This window comes from Labeo rohita, chromosome 2 (assembly GCF_022985175.1).
Source record: "Labeo rohita strain BAU-BD-2019 chromosome 2, IGBB_LRoh.1.0, whole genome shotgun sequence".
Lineage (NCBI taxonomy): Eukaryota > Metazoa > Chordata > Actinopteri > Cypriniformes > Cyprinidae > Labeo > Labeo rohita.
The window spans coordinates 793,714-811,801 of NC_066870.1; the positions used below are offsets into that span (position 1 = coordinate 793,714).

Genomic DNA, 18,088 nt, shown 5'->3' on the forward strand with positions numbered 1-18,088 from the left:
TTTTCTTTCTTTGAAATCAAAGAACTCTGATTTCATGCTGCATTGTTGCAACAACAGAAAGAAAACTATAGTAATATAAACAAAGTTCCAAATGCCCAACCAAAAGTAACACTATTCACTATAACACTTTTCAGGAAAATCAACATTAATTTATGAAGTCAGCTTATGTGATGTTCTCTCAAATATTTCAGTTGTATTGAAAATTCAACATTCAAGATGACTTTTTAAAATGATTTTTTTTTTTTCAAATGATTAATCATGATTTTGAGCTCACAACACTTGAAATCTTAAGTTTATGCATTTTGATAGTAAATAAGTTAAATGAACTCATATTTTTAAGTAATAGGTCCAAAATGCAAAATTTTAAGTAATGTTTAGTCAACATTACTTGATTGTATAAGTAAAGACAGCATTAGGGTTTACAGTGAACATAATAGACTGATTTGTTGAATTCTGCCTCTGCTGCTTTTCTCCAGTGTTTTTTCTTTACATCTGAGACTAGTTTGATGTGTTGATGTAGATTCTGTAGTTTCACTTTATTGTCTATATTCTCATTAAAAACAATTCAACACCAGAGGTGTGTCTATTAAATCACACATGTTGTTGAGGAGATTGTGCTGCTGGACAATAAAACAGCTGAAAAATCACACATACAGACCTGAAGATCACAGGGACTCTTTTCACACCAGACAGAAAGAAAACACCTAAAAAACACCCAGCAAACCGCATAGCAACACCCCAGAATCCAGCTCATATCTGCTGTGACTGATGTGATATCGGCTGAGGCAAACACACGTCTCTGAGGACACACAGACCTACATCTGACACTCAAATACACACACACATATAAGACTCAGAAACACAAAAGAAGACAAGCCTCACATCTCTGCAAACACACTGTATGTGTGTGTGTGTGTGTGTGGAGTGACTGAGAGTTTGTCATGCAGGAACTGGATCTCTAGTGTCCTACATCAACATGTGTCTAAATGCACATGCATTACAGTAGGAAAAATATAAAATCATTAAGACCTTTTATTCTCCTTCTGTGAGGATGTGGAAGATGTACCAGTTTTGTTTCAAAGCTACAGCAATAACATTAAATGTTAGTGCAGATAAAAACCTCTTTATATGGGTGTAATCACTGATTGTACTTTTTGTGACATAACTCAAGTCACACACACACACACAGGATGAGGATGATGTACCAGTCAGGGATGTCAAATGTCAGAGACGTCTTACGTTTATATCCCATTGCATGTTGTAATCTCTTTGCAGTTACTTCTCATAAAGATATGTGTGTCACATGTCAAATTTTAACGATAAATTTTACAACCAACAGATATCTGAAAAAAAAAGAGAAAAGAAAATTGGGTCATAATTATTGTTCTCTGTCTGTCTGACACATTTGTGCACATCGGTGCTTCTTCAGTGCTGTAAATAAATGCCTGACTTTCACAATTATAAACGTGAGTTGTGCGCTTGGAAAATCATGTCTTAAATGCATGAACACACATCTGTCACAGCAGCTGACAGGGCAGGACACGCTAAACGACATATGCTTACACGTATGTTTGAAGAGCTTCATTTAAAGATTTCTGGTGTTTAGGACACCTTGGGTCGTGCACTGTCCCACAGCAGCTCTCTACAATACTGTGAAGTGATTTGACTGATGGATGTTTTCATCAATAGTGAAATTCGTTGTCAATTATTTTTATGGTCGGTGATATATTGATTAGTTGTTGCAGCAACAAACTCTCACCTATCTCTGAAATCAGAGGCAAATAATAGTTTAAGAATACTGTCCAAACCTGGTCATTTGTTTGACTCAACATGCAGTGATAATGTACCATTTATCTTCCTTTCCAAATGCATGTTCATGTTGAAGAGCTGCTGGCAAGTCTACGGAAATGAGTGTAAATGTAAACATTATCATATCTGTCTAAAGCAGACAAGAGTTTACTGATGTAATTTAATCAGTTTTAACCATTACTCCTGGTTAGAGGCTTCTGTAAGTATTTAGTTTGTGATGTTAAGATTAATGGTGAAACAAAAACATATTTAGTAATAAACGCTGGTGAATCACGTTAATTCCAAGGAACTACATGAGGTGCATGTGATGAATGACTCTCACTGAAAACACACAAGTTCATGAGCTCGGTGTTTTTCTCTCTTCTCATTTAGATGATCTTTCTCTGAGGTTTGTATGACATACTGAATAACTCTGCGTCTCCAGTAACACAACGTATAAATGCAAAGCCACAGATCAATACGTGTCAGGTGTAACGCATGAGGCCGGCATACTAGATTTAACGATTTCCTGACAGCCTTGAGCCGCTCTGTCTGTGCTACACACGGGTGTTCATTATGTGCATCTGTCAAACTGAGTATTTCTGACACACTCCTGACCGACAGCTCCTCAAATCATGCTAGTGTCACAGTCAAGGCCGGCTAAACCCAGACTGAGACCAGAGCGTGCCAAGACTGAGACAAGACCAAGACCAGAATGTACTGAAACCAGGACAAGACCAAGACCATCACTCAATAAATTCATCTGAAAGATCCACATTTACTGACCTGAGAAAAGTCATGATAAAATAATAAATAGTCATTTACACTACAATTATAACGGCATAAATAATGTTATCAGATGCATATTTTTAATATCAAATTTTGAATATAGAAATATTATTAAAAAAATATAATTACACTTATAAATAATGGAAATAAAATGTGGTTCAAAAGAGTTGATTCGTTCAGTAATGAACCACCACTGTGTCTAAAATGTAAGACAATAACTATTAACTTCTTGCTTAATGAACATTTGTATTAAATCAATACCACATTTGCAATTGCACTCATATTCATAAAAACATAAATTAACATAATTACATTTGATAACATAAAATGCAAGATCTCATACATACTTTTTTGCAATAATATCTTGAATTTTGTGGGCATTTGTATTCATTCTGGTTACATTTTTGACACAATCCCCCATTCATTTCTGACCAGGGACAAAAATAAATCAAATCGGAAATAAGTTACTGATTGCATTTGAATCAGTAAGTTTTACATCTAGTCACAGTAATGATGTTAACCAATAAATCAGACAATGCACTGGCAATTTAGTGATATCAGCAGTTGTGGTCTTGATCAGTGTGGAAATAAAATCCTAAATCATCTTAGACCGAGACTGAGACCTTAAAAAATCATTTTAAGATTAACCAAAATTTAGTAAAATAAATTTTGGTTATAAACATTCTTTGTTCTTCATGAAAACAATGCAATCATACTGTGTTTGTAATCACAGATTTCAGACCTTCCTCAAAGTGCTCAAGCTGTCAGAAATGCACAAAATAGGTCACAGAAACGGTTGCTTTGTGGCTATTTGAGGTGCTTTCTGTGCTTTCAGCATTTGGAGGACAGAAACAGCGCTTCTGTTGCCAACAGCCTGTCACATTTCTCAAGAAAAATCTGGGCAATGAATTAAAAGACTAAAGAAAAATGAGAGCAAATATTTGTCTAATTAATATGTACATTTACCAAACTAACCGTCTCCTGAAGATCTGCTATGAAGTGTGTGACTATACGAGGTATATATAGGCTGAGTATTTTTAGGCTGTCAGCTTAATGTCTGCTAACAGTCTACTGATACTCTAACGAGAGTTAGCTGACATGTAGTTACCTACAGTTAGTAGAATGTCTAAAGTGGGGTATGGAAGTGTTGCTCTTTCACAGTCAGGATTCATTGGTCTCCGAGCGAAAGTGGAGCGAGTCAAACACTGAAGCACTCTGAGTGTTTAAGTGTGCAGGTGAAACACAAGTGTGGGCGTCTGCCATGGAAACAGAGTAAGATTAAAGTATATCAGCATCATCATCATCACAAACACTGCATACATTTGCATCATTTAGCCAAGAGCCCCTCAGGAGCCACAACGTCTGTTCTTCACCCTTCAGGAACTAGAGATTATTAGATCTCACACGGACCAATCTGTGCCAATTTAGCCTCTTAATTTAAATCTAAATGAGGAGAAATGAGGGCAAAATAAAGCAGTAAGCCATCTGAGACAGTCAATGTGAGCAGAGCTGCTCAGAATATACTATAACCCTAAACCCAGAAGACCCAGACAAATGTCCAAGGGTTTTACAACGGAGGGTTTCTATTTAGGAGTAAAATAAGTTCTTTAGTTAACTTTAGATATGTTTTGTCCTTGATGTCTCTGCTAAATCATTTACACTCAGTCAAACCTCAAACATAAATTTTGGTGCTTTTTAGAAACATACAGTAAGTTGCTAAAGAGCAGAAGGACCTGCGTTTATGAGCTGGATAAATCAGACAAGCGCTCTCATCATCGTTATCAGCAGCTCATTAGGGATTCACACTGTAAACACAGCGGCTTCAGGTCACACATCTGAGGTTTAACTGTGTGTCATTGATGTTGTAGAACAAAACACGAAAGTCTCTGCAAGTAATGTTCACCTCAGACCTTAGCTGACTATGCACAAATTAATGCACAAATAAATACTGAGCCATTCATATTTGTCTTCCATGAGATGTCTGTCTTTAGTCCAGGATTATTATAGTTACAAAAAATAAATAAATCAATAAATACATAAAGGTTAATGAAACCCCGGACTACTTTTTCTGAGATATTATCAGAGGTGTTAGTGTTGCTCATCACAGATGACAGTGTTAGCATCCATTAATTTTAACTGTTGGAGAAAACTGGTTAATTTTGAGCTTTTTTGTGCTATAGAGGGTTTGCACGTGACGTCACTGTCAGCTGGAGTAGCAGCGGCTACACTGGTTGTCAGCATTGGTTTCAATGTGAATGCTGTGACAGAACACATAAAACACCTCTAAAACCAGAACGAGCTTTGCGATTGACTGTACAAAGAGATTTGACAAGAAACCTGAGGTATATTTTTACAGACTGCTGAAAGCTACTGAAAAGAGAAGGAAATGAATCGCTGCAATTCAAAGAAACAAATGATCTCCAGGCAGTTATTATTTCATGTTAATATGTTGAACTGTGCAGTAAAATCATATCCTATATATTGTATTGAAGTATACTGTACTGACATGTCATAAACTAAACATTTACCATCTTAAATTCTGCATAACTGGATGTTTTTAAATAAACACTGACAAAAACTATATACGTTTTTTAAGCTGGACGATATGATGATATATATAACACTGATATAAGTGATCACCGGGGTTTAGACCAAACTATTTTGTATTTACAAAATGAGTTCACAGGCAAATTTGCTTTATTTATTTTCCCCGGCGTCAAAATCAGGCACATATAAATGTTAGAAAACACGATTTCTGGCTACATTAATCTCCACTGACCACTGGATATTTGTGAAGTTGTTAGGAACATTATATCAAGTTCAGCAACCTTCAGTTTAAACTGATTATCGTTTGTTTTACTCGTGTTTTCGCATCATCAATGCATACCCTCTATTTTCATCTTCCGGGCTTAAAATCTACATTATGTTGACGTCACAGTTTGTGATGACACGCCTGTGTCTCCTAAATATTTATGAGGCTGCGTGTTCTTATCCTATGAGAAGACGCTTCGCCTAATTATTCACAACAGCGTGTGTTGATTTGCTGTGACAGACGCTTCAGACTGTGAGATCGTGTATATAAACTGAGAGAAACGTTCATGGATCGAAAAAGAGTGTTTGTTTTTGTTTGCTTTGTAAGAGTTCGGCACAAACGCAATTCATTCATAGAGTGAGTGTAAGAGCGGTTTTGAACTCCTTGATGCAACCCATCAAAAGGATTATAAACGGCACAAAATAAACCTTAAAGTTAATAGAGGTGCAACAGTGCGTTCATATATATATGTTTTCGATGCAGAGTGCAAATGGCTGTGCAAAAAATCTGATTTGAAAAAAAATGTTTTTTTTTAGTTTTCTGTGGACCTCCTAGAACCCCCTTGTTTATCCTAATAAACAGTTTACTCACAGGTCGTTCATTCTTACTAAACCGGTCTGAAACACATCATCACTGTAATTCCAAACCAGCACAACCATGAAAGCACAACTGATCCCGGGTCAGCTACAATTGTAAACTGCTTTCCCACAATGCCAAGCCAGTGAGTCTCCACGTCACTCCATATAAACACTTAATTGGATCAAACTGAACCTCCTGAAGTGCTTTTGCCCAATGAAGAGTTTTCCACTCCACAATCCTCTTACGTGCCTGATTACTGACATCTTTCCCACCACTCTGTTAACCTGACGGCTCGAAAAACAATTAATCCTACAGTAATAGAAACCTATAGACCAGTGCTTCTCTTTTTAAAACCGTGTTTAGTCAGCACTCTGTCTTTTCTTTACTAAGATAATTAGGAGAGGAGGAAAGAAGGAGAGTTTGTAGCTAAAACTGTGCAGCTGGCATTAGTTCAGTCCAAATGATCATACTAGACCTGTCCGCTGCTTTCAACAGAGGGAATTAGATTCATTAGATTCTCCTGGCAATCAGAGGAACTGCACTTAATTGGCACAAACAGATCCTTCGAGGATTGCTGAGGAGGAGGGTAAACACCGGAGTGCCGCAGGGTTCAGTACTTGGTCCCCTGCTATTGTCTATAAATGAAACCCCTACTGCTGTTGTGTAGATGATACACAGCTCTACCTGTCATTCCTACACGATGGCCCCATCATCTCTGTGTAACTTTCAGAGATCTAGGCCTGAGTGAATGAACATAACTGCTATTACCATTATAACCACGTCAAAAAGGCACCTACAACATTAACCCTATCTGTTTCTGCAAACCTGCACCAGAGCTGCTCAGACCATCACAATTTTCACAAAAGAAACTCCTCTTCCATACTTCATTCACCCACAACCATCAAACATACAGGCACTGCTCATGTTCATATTTTATATTTCCAAAACAGCCTGTTCTGCCCTTTCTGCTCTACTCACTTCTGCTCTAGTTCTGGTTTGTCATTGAAATATAATACTGGGGTTCTGTTCTTGACACCTTTATAATGAATTGATTCTGTTTTTTATCATTCATTAGTGTGTTTTTTCCCCTCTGGATAAATATATTTTTTAAATGTATATTTTTCAGGTACATAAAAATAAATAAATAAATAATTAAATAAAAATTGTTACACTTAAAGAAACAAATAGCACTATAGACTGACATTCCCTGTCAAATCAACCACATTTCAGAAACTTTATTGGCTAAAATGTTTGATTTATTTATTTTTTTATTGTTTTTAATAAAAATAAATCTATCATACACCTGGTGCAATGCAAGTGATTTTTGCTAGTGTCAGCCCGACGCAGTTATTATTTTCATGTCCTGTGCCATGTTGTTTAAATAGCAAATGCATTTGCACCCATTTGTGACCACAAAACCAGTCATAAGTGTCAGTTTTTTGAAATTGAGATTTATAAATCATCTGCAAGCTAAATAAATAAGTTTTCTATTGATGTATGGTTTTTTTAGGATAGGACAATATATGAAGTAAGTTCTTAGCAATGCATATTACTAATCAAAAATTAAGTTTTGATATATTTACGGTAGGGAATTTACAAAATATCTTTATGGAGCATGATCTTTACTAAATATCCTATTTTTTTTTTTGGCATAAAAGAAAAATAGATAATTTTGACCCATACATACATTGACAAATACATTTTTTGGCTATTGCTACAAATATACCTGTGATATTAATGACTGGTTTTGTGCTCCAAGGTCACATTTGTGCACCCACGGGCGTGCTGGTCTGAAAACGCATTGTTCAGGTGCATTGTTGGTGCATTGCTATTTTGAGGCAACTGAAATAGACTGCGCCATTGACCACCTGAAACCTGGTCTAAAGTCAGTGGCGCAATATTGTTTTTTGTCATTTAAAGAGTGTGTTAGTAATATGCGCCTATAGGCAGATGCACAATGCACATACACTCTGCTTATGACACACACATGAACACGCAGCAGCACACAAACATACCAAATATTAAAAATTAAAGGATTACAGTGTATTGACCTACACGATCACGTTCAGTAAGGAGGGGAGATGATGGAAAGGCCCCCTTGGCACCGGCCCTGCTCTCTGGAGAAGCGTTCAGTCTTTGTTCTAGCAAATTCCGCCGTGTAAATAGCGAATTCAACCTTGGCGCGAATGCAACTGTCTCTTAAAGGGAATGGGAGATGAGACTCTGATTGGTTTAATGCATATTACACCCAAAACACACCCATGACTTAAGAGAATAGGGACAACCCTTTTAGACCATGTGCCGGGTGCACAGACCGTCCTTAAAATAGCAAAAGTGGATTCGGACAGGCCCTAAGTGCACCTGCGCTGTAGACCATCCGCTAAGATCATTAAAATAGGGCCCAAAGAGTGAATATAGACAAAATATAACATTTCTCAAATGAGAAAGAGATGGTAGCATATCTTATGTTATTTTTACACCGAGATTTATATTTTTTTCATTTTCATTTCCAGATATTTGGGGATCTCAGTATGGCTCCAAGAAAGAACTGCTAAACTCAACCTAAGCTCATTAGAAATACGTGCCACTACATACATTTCTGCAACACCGTAGTTACGTACCTTACTGCATGTTTTGTGGCAGTTTCATAGTGAAATGTCCAGAGAGGGACGCTAAAACATGTTCAGTATGTGACCTTCACGTGACCTTTACGTTTGTACAGGCACATATTGCTGCATTTTTATTATGCTGCTTGAGATACGTATTGCAGCTGTTCAGAATTCAGATAGGGGCGTCGCTAAAAGTTAATACTCTGTCTTACTGGAAATATTCCCTACACCAAACCCAACCCTAAACCTAACCGATAGTGTTAACAAATGCAAAACTGCAAAAAAAAAGCACTTTGTTAAGCAGCCGTGCTATTTTTACTTTCTCATTCAGTTTAGTTTCACGGGTTCAAACCGGAGCTCCTCATCACCCAAGCACAACACTGTATGGCATGAGCTACCGAGCGAACTGACTGCGTTGGAAAACTCATGTATATGAAGCTGTAAATGCGATGACAGCGTTCAAAAGTATACATTTTCAAATCGCGCAGGATGTTTAAATTGTTTTACAACCTTAAAATTCAGCAGTAGTAATCGTCTAAAAATTAGGCTTTATTAATCAAAACTCTGTGTGTAAATCATACTATGTGTGAAGAGGAATAAAAGTGTTACTGCCTCTAGCGTTCATTTGAACTGGAAACTGCAGTGATTCGTACATATAGGCATGTGTTTTCAGGTTTGCAAAAATGTATATAGAGGCACGTACTTCCAATGAGCCTAAGTTGGCTAAACTCTACACATTTCATGGCCTTTTTCTTCATTTATGTTTGTCTTTCACCAGAGGGAGGACAAACAAACTAAATTTTAGCTGGGGACCTGAGCTGACACACAATCACCCTTTAGACAAATATGAAGTCTTACACAGTTTCCAGAAGGCTCACACTTTTTTAAGATGCCAATAAATATTACAATGATAGCACACAAAAATGTAACAACAAACCCAATACACATACATCAGACACAGAATAAGAACAGAGTGTAGAGTGATTATATGGATGAGTATGTGTGAGATCCAGCAGAAAAAAAACAAACAGAAGGAGCATGAGTGCATCTAATGAAACGTGTGAACAAACGGACCTTGCAACCAAACCAGCTCACACCACAGATTGACAATCACACTGAAACAGTGAACGCAGACCTGCTGAAAGACCTTCTGACACTGACAGAAACATGTCTGTGTAATCCATGGATTAAAGGATTTGATATAGGCACATGTGAATGTAAGCAATTCTAGTGTGTAGATTACACTGAGATGCATCTGCATGTTTACAGACACATGCCTTCATCACCATTATGAAAACAGACAGGACAGGTTTAACCGGTGTGAGTGTGCAAGAGAAACTACTCAGATGTGCACTTTTATTCTAGTATAACTGTGAATTTAGATACAAATAAAAATACTTTGTGCTTGACAAGATGCTTGTGAATCTCTTTCACACATTTCAACTCTTAGGTTTGATGTATCTCCTGAGGGACGAGCCTCACATGATCACAGCGCTCTCCTCATTTCATTTTTAACACATACGGTCTGATTATGCAAAACTTCCCCTGCGCTCACACCCGTCCTCCTGTTGCTGTTGCCGGGGTGTGAAGTCTCCATGGCAACAGGTGTGAACCAATGAGAGCGACTCACCGTGGCGAGCTCGTCGAACTTGCCGAAGAGCTCGTTGAGGAGTTTGACGAGTTCCTGCGCCGTGCACTGAGACGCCAGACTCGTGAAGCCCACGATATCCGCAAACAGGATACTGGAGGGGAGAAAAAACAACACAGAAATCTGTATTGATTGCTCCATCTGATTGAGATTTCATTCAGTTATTCACAGTAAGATGAGAACTGTCAGGAAACATCAGCTCATGTCTGTGTGCAGGTTCAGTCTCTGAGGGTCTGTCCCGTATCTGTCCGTTCAATGTGATTTAACATCATGAAACGGCTCAGACGAGTCAGCGAAACAGACCAGACTGAAGCCCCTGACAACTTCTGTGATGAAAATAAATATATACCTTAATATTCATTACTGACTTCAATTTTTGCTTTAAATCATTAAATCTGGTCAGTGAGGCTGACTCGAAACTGGCAGTAAAATCACACAGCTGTTTTTTTTTTTTTTTTTTTTTTTTTTTTTTTTTTTTATTATTTATTTTCAGTTTCTCTTTTATTATTTTCTATTTTCATTTTAATTTTACATTAAGGTTTTGGTAATTTACAGTTTTACAGTTTAATAGATTATATCAATATTTATTTCAGTTCTGGTTTTAGTTAAAATAAAATAAAAATAAAATAAAAAAATGTTGCTTTGGCATCTAGCTGAAATATTTTTTATGTACTTCAGGTAACATTGATTTTTTTTTTTCAAGTAACAAAAAATGTTTTAAATGATTTTAATTTTAGTTTCAGTTTAACTAGAACAACCCTAGCTCAAGCTTGCTGTTTTTACTCACAAATTATTCTGCAAGCATTTTTCCTAAATATATTTATGAGCAAAATCTGTGTATTTTGGTATTGTTGTTCATTTCTTCCACAATGAGCAGCTGTAATTCTTTCTTAGACCTTCAGCCATAGACACCTAAATGTGTTCGATTTAAGTTCTCGAGCAGTTTCAGTGCTGTGATTAATATTGTCACTTGGCAGACAGAGTTGTTTTTCTGATGGCATCAAACAGCAGTTATATCAGTCCTTCCATTAACAGCCTGTTCTTCACAGGTGAGCGAGAGCTGAGGGTGTAAGTGAGAGCCGCCGACGGAGAGATCACATCCATCAAAACAAACCCTGTGTGTCACATTTATTTCTATAGTGATTTATACAACAGAAATCATTTCAAAGCAGCTTCACAGAAATAAACTGTAAAATAATAGAAGAAATGACGCAAGCTTCATTAAATATGAGGCAAATTCAGTTTGAGCTGTAAAGCAGATCTACAGGAGACAATAGAGTCACTCAGGTTTTTTTTCTCATCTGATAGTCAGTGCTGTCAATTGATAATATTACTGAGTATTAAGCGCCGTTTAAAGTATAAATATAAAGCAAATATTAAGTCCCTCAGAGCAGGTAATGGCTCGGTCACAGTACAGTACAGAAAACACACAGAAACAACACTAAACAAACACAGCTGTCAAGATAATGATGATGAAGATGATTTTAGAGGAGGTGAGCACTGCATTTGAGTGGCTGAATTGTCATGAAATAAAAACCGACCCTGTATATGTCTTGCTACTGTTCAGCCAATCACGTTCAGATCTGCCTCCGTTCCAGCACTCAGTGCTCACTTCACCGTCCAATCAGCGACCACGATCAGATCAAGCCCCGCCCCCACGTGTTTTCCTGTTTTCACTTGGAATGTCACAATACAGTGCAGTCGATCACAGCTGTTTCATGGTGACAAAAATACAGAGTAAAAACATCACATTTTGCAGAAGTGTGTTCAGTAAATGCTGATAAAACATGAATGTTGTTCAGATCTGGAGGACACGACACAGTGATGAAAGATGAAGCTCCAGCTTCACTGTGCTGTGAGAATAAAACCACACATGAAGCAGGTCTGATGACACTTTTTCATGACGATACACACACACGCGGACACTGACGTCCAGCTACATCTGAGCTGTGAAACACACGGGCTGAGAGCGAGGCGTGTGTGTGTGGGCGCGTGTGAACACTGAGACGCTGTCACAGCGCAGATGTCAATATAACCACGGTGCCATAAATTCAGTTTGCTGCGAACGCTTGAATGCGAGTCCATCTGTGACAGAGATCGTGCTGAAGACGAGCTTCAGACAGAATCCTTCAGTCCATCAAGATGCTGAGTGACAGATCATGTGATCGCTAAAGTGTTTGAGTGTGTGTTAGGCCGTTGCTAGAGTGTTATGAGTGTGTCTGATCACTTAGTGTAAGTGTTCAATATTGTCTAAAAAAGGTTTGTTATGAAGAGTCATGATGGAGATGTCAGAAATGGCAGCTGATATTAGTTCCTTACAGTAAATGAGTGCAGTGCACAATTATTATATATACATATACATATATACATATTATATAAATGCTGAGAAATAATTGTTTATGGTTTTTCAATGCTATCAGTGGGCTCCGATCACAGGTACAGGACCTGACAGAGAGCACTCGTCTTATATCCAGCGTCCCATATTCCAGCAGGAGCGTCTCTGATCTGCTCCAGAAATATCTCCTCAGCAGGATCAGATCCCTCTCAGCGCGAGCGTTACGCAACACTCTTTAGTGTCCATCACAGTAAATCCTGCAGGAGTTTAATCTGAGGAGCAGTGAAGGCAGCCGGAGTCTCCGAAACGTCTCAACACACACACGCTTGCATTCCTATCATTTAGAGTTGCAAAATGATCAGACTGTAATTAATCAAAATAAAAGTTTATGTTTCCATACTATATACTGTGTATATTTATTATGTATATATAAGTACATAGACATATATGTATATATTTAAAAATATATATATTTGTATGTATTTGTATGTAAACACTTGTATATAATTTATATTATATATAAATATTTTACATATAAATCAAACATATTTTTCCTTAATGCATACATGTAGGTCGCCGTGATTTTGCCAAGTAAGACATGTTCCTGGATCAACATAACTATTTCAAAAATATAGACTTAACCCAATCCTTACCCCTACACTTAACCCTAACCATAGTTTATTCCTAATATCAGAGGGACATGATAGCTGATTAAAAAGGGTGTAGAAAAATCTAACTCTGATCATAAGCCTCAAACCGACATCCTGGAACAACATTTCAATTAGCCAATCAGAATGTATTTACATATACAAAATAAATATACATAAATATAAATATAAGCATAAATGTAAACATAAACTGTTATTTTGAATCGATTAATTGTGACTAATCGTTTTGCAGCTCTGCTATCATTATAGGTTCATTCCATTAGCATATTTTCTATCCTTTTACCCTAACCCTACACCTGAACCTGCCTCTCACACAAAAATACAGCCATTTTTACATTCTCAAAACACTTCATTCTGTGTGATTTATAAGCTCACGGTTGTTTCCTCATGGGGATCAAAAAATCCTACAAGGACAAAAATTATGGGTATTACTATACTTGTGGAGACATTTGGTCCTCAAAATGTAGGAAATAACAGTACAAATAACATCATCATTTAGTCATCCACACACTCCATGAGGAAATACTGAAAATCTTAAAAATCTACACATCAAGACACTCTCAAATCTCATTCTTACTGCTGCGCTTTTATCACGAGACACAAACCAGCCGTCTGGAGACGTCAAATGAAATGCCTAGTTGTTTCAGAGCAAGTTGTTAAGTGATTATGAAGACAGTAGGGGTGTAACGATACATGTATTTGTACCGAAGCGTCAAGGTACGGGCGTCTCGGTCCGGTGCATGAGGCCTTACAATGAATACAGGCAAATCACCCTCAATCCAGAAGGGGGCGCCCGCAGTAATGCAACTCTGTTTGATAACCACTGACAGAAGAACAGCGAATGTCAGGAGTTGCGCTCTTAAAAACAAAGACCACTAGACAGTGACCATGTGCTGATTCTGAACGCGTCTCTCACTGACAAAGGAGGAACTTTAAAGGTTTGGGCATTCAGCTGTCTGTGAAATGGAGCTTTGTGCTCTTGTATCCTAACCTCTCTCATTCTGCACACATCCTGCCATTTGAGTTTCCTTTCTGTCACAAAACTGAACTGAATCTCATCAAATATAGGCTACGTTACATGTCGCACAGTTTTTTCTTTTGTCTATCAGTTAACTAAATGAAATATATTTCAAGTATTTATTACTTGTATGTATATATGTACTGCAGATTTTATAGCCTATATGTGACATTAATTTGATATAATATGTAGTATTTTTACATATAGGTGTACTACTGTCTGTTTAAATTAAATGAAAAGAAACCTAGCATAGTAGATTTGTTTTTGTTTTTTTCTGTTGTACCGAAATCGTATTGAACCGAGATCCTCGAACCAAGGTACGTACCGAACCGTGACATCTGTGTACCGTTACACCCCTAGAAGACAGTGATGTGTTTCTTTAGATATGCGTCATTCACAGAACATGTACCGTAGTAAACAGACGCCAGACTAGGATTTTACCAATACTGATAACTAAGAGGGGAAAACAGCTTTTAAATCAATAATGTGTTGAAAAAACTGTTGAACTTCATCAAAAATTCACAATGACTTGCCCATGCATGCTTTGTAATTACAAAAGCGAATAAGTATAAACAGATACAGCGCGTAAAATAAATATTGAACACGTCACCATTTTTCTCAGTAAATATATTTCTGAAGGTGCTGTTGACTTGAAATGTTCACCAGAAGTCGGTAACAACCCAAACAATCCATACATACAAAGAAAACAAAACAAATGAGTTCATCAATTAAGTTATAAATATAATGGATTGACACAGGAAAAAGTATTGAACACATGAAGAAAGGGAGGTGCAAAAAGGCATGGAACGCCAAGGCACCAGCTGAAATTGACCAGTAATTATAAAGCTATCCTGCCCCAGTGGAAATTAATATTAGCTGGTTCAGTTCCCAATACCTGCAGTATCAGGATGATGAAGATGAAATCAGGGTGGACATTTCAGCAAGACAATGACCCCAGACACAGCCAAGGAAACTCTCAGTTGGTTTCAAAAAATGAAAATAAAGCTGCTAGAATGGCCCAACCAATCACCTGACCTGAATCTAATACAAAATAAGAACTAAAGATCAGAGCTCATAGAAGAGACCCACAGAACCTTCAAGATTTGAAGACTGAGCAATGCATGCGGCTCGTTTCTCCATGCAAGAGGCGTCTTGAAGCTGTCATTACCAACAAAGGTTTTTGTACAAAGTATTAAATAAACTTCTGTAGTTCAATACTTTTCCCTGTGTCATTCCAATTTATTACACACAACTTAATTTCTGAAATTATTTATTTTGTTTTATTTGTTTGTATGTATGGATTGCTTGGGTTGTTACCGACTTCTGGTGAAAATTTCATGTCAACAGCACCTTTAGAAATATATTTACCAGGAATAATGGTGACGTGTACTTATTTTAACTGCTGTACGCTTCACTACTGTGTCTGCTGACTGTTATATGGTTGTTCAGCTACTGAGAAACACTGAGAAATAACGCAAACTATCAGCAAGTGTTGCCATTGATCTTTCCTGATAACCAATAGTTATTTAGTGAAACCAATATATATATCGATCAGATTTCTTGTTGGCTAAAGGTCCAACAGTCCAGTCAAGGGTGTTTAAAAGCAAATAAAGTCACGTCAGGTCAGAGAACGGGTGAAAGTGTCACTTCATGTTTGAGTTGACATCACTTGGGTTTAGTTCATAATGTCTCATGAGTTCTGCGGTACAGTGACATTCACCAGCACATGTCTAAAAAAAACACCAGACTGTAGAAGCTTCCTGTGATCCTGTGATACTGCTATGACAAAAAATGGTCCTTTGGACCAACCTAAAATCTAACTTGTTACAGACAAATTTTGTTTGATAATGTTTGATTCAAACATCAAATTATGATTTACCATTAATCAAAAAATATTTTGTTTCACACACACACACACACAAAAAACCTTTCATACAAAGAAATAAATTATTAATTATAAAAAAAATAATATTTAACATCTTTTCTTTAGATGTTTCTTAATGTAAGTCAATAAAGCATTTTTTCATGATAAACAAAAGCTAATTTAGCTATAAAATGAGTTGAATTTTCACTTCAGATAAAACTAAAACATGTTGTTAGTCAGTGTTTCATTTAGTTTACCACTTTCAAAAGACTTTAATGTTGTGATGTTATTCTGATGCTTTCTTAAATAAGCATAATCTTTTCTGTTATTTTCTGATTCTGTTAATTTCCTGTTCATTACTGTGAAGCTGCTTTGAAACATCCTCTATATAAAGCACTGTAGAAATAAATGTTACAATACAATAAAATATAAAATATAAAAATGCACCTCTTTGACTGTGTACTGATGAATAGCTTTAGTATACTGATAGTGAATGATCAGTTTGAAGATCAGAGAGGTTTATAGATAGACTGAAAGAGCAGAAAAGTGATCAGAAAACTCCTGGTCAAGATTCAAGATTCCTCCTGAAACAGCATCTGTGATCATTACAGCCACTAAAGCGGTGTCTTTAACAGTCAGCCACATTTACAGAAACCATCGAGATGCAGCGTATCAGTCGGTGTTACCTGACGTTGTCGTGCCGCTGGATGTAAATCTTGTGGAAGATCCTCTCGGGAGGTTTCAGGAAGTCCTCCTTCATCTCCATGGCCACGTTTCTGGGCAGCAGACTCATCAGCAGACGCTCCTGCACACGTGCAATCATCATCATCATCATCATCAGACACATGAGACAGCAAGAACATCAAAACAAACCTTTCTCAGGAAATAAAATGAATATTATACAGCCAGTGATATTCAGGGGACCTGTTACCATAGTTTAGCTAAATGCATGGTTGCTAGTTTACAAAATCTAACTTAGTAACTTAGTACTTTCAGTAACTTCATGAAATTGTCTTGATAACTTATACTGCTCTGTTTGACAGTTTAACAGAACTAGGTCAGATTAGTTAGTTTCAATGCCATCAAGCAGTCAGAACATCATAATTCTGAGTAATAAACTGAAAAATGTGTGTTTATGCTACAAATTAGGTTCCTCTAGTTTGTAGTTTGTTGGTTGAATGAGATAGACTCATGGAGATAGATTATTTTTTATTGAGCCATAAAGTTTTTAGAGTGTAATTGTATTTATTTACAGTGAAGTTTTGATTGTGTGCGCTGTATATATGATGATCGTGACCTGTTTCTCGTTCTCGTCCTCCATGCGCAGTCTCTCCTCGATGCAGTTTCGGGCCTGTAGGAACGCTTTGCGCTGCGCTCTCTCCGTCAGGATCCGAACAAACAGACCCGACAGATTCACACTGGTGAAGAGCAGCGTGTTCGCAACCAGCTGAAAAACACAACACAACAGCGCATGCTGCTTGTGTAAGCGCGCTCGACCTGTGGTGTCATTTGTCCAGTCACTCTTCTGACATGTGTTTGTCCTCTCCAGTGAGGTCAGAGCTGGTTTTGTGTCGCCGCAGGTCAGAGAGTTCAGGGACGTGAGTCTATCTGCTCTTTATTGGATTAGATTCGTCAGAGGACACGCGCTCATGCAGAGGCTTTATTTAGTCGGCCTTACTCTCTCTCACATGCTGGAAACTCACTCATTTACATACAGACAACAGGAGAGAGAAGAGTGTGTCTTCACATGGATCATATTCAACTATTCCACTATGCTACTTTTCCATTGCTTTTCTATGTAAACACGTGCTAGACGAACATCTTTGACCATTGCACTCACATGACACAACATTCTAAAAACATAGTGCTCAAATGAAAAGAAGTTCAACTTCAAGCAAAACCAAAACACCTGTTGAGACCTCACAGGCTAGAGACATGCAGGAGACGGATCATGTGATCTTCAGCAGTGCTGGACACT

The 18,088-nt window shown here is 37.4% G+C and overlaps 1 protein-coding gene across 2 annotated transcripts in view; it reads right to left on the reverse strand.

Moving 5' to 3' along the window:
• The window catches only part of adcy1b (adenylate cyclase 1b), a 35,920-nt gene that overhangs the window by 14,684 nt on the left and 3,148 nt on the right, over positions 1 to 18,088 (reverse strand). For both annotated transcript variants that reach the window (XM_051122774.1, XM_051122782.1), the window contains exons 2-4: positions 17,408 to 17,557; positions 16,797 to 16,915; positions 10,208 to 10,319 (exon numbers count right to left, since the gene is read on the reverse strand). In XM_051122774.1, coding sequence (XP_050978731.1) covers positions 10,208 to 10,319; positions 16,797 to 16,915; positions 17,408 to 17,557 — 381 coding nt within the window. The remainder of the gene's footprint in view (positions 1 to 10,207; positions 10,320 to 16,796; positions 16,916 to 17,407; positions 17,558 to 18,088) is intronic.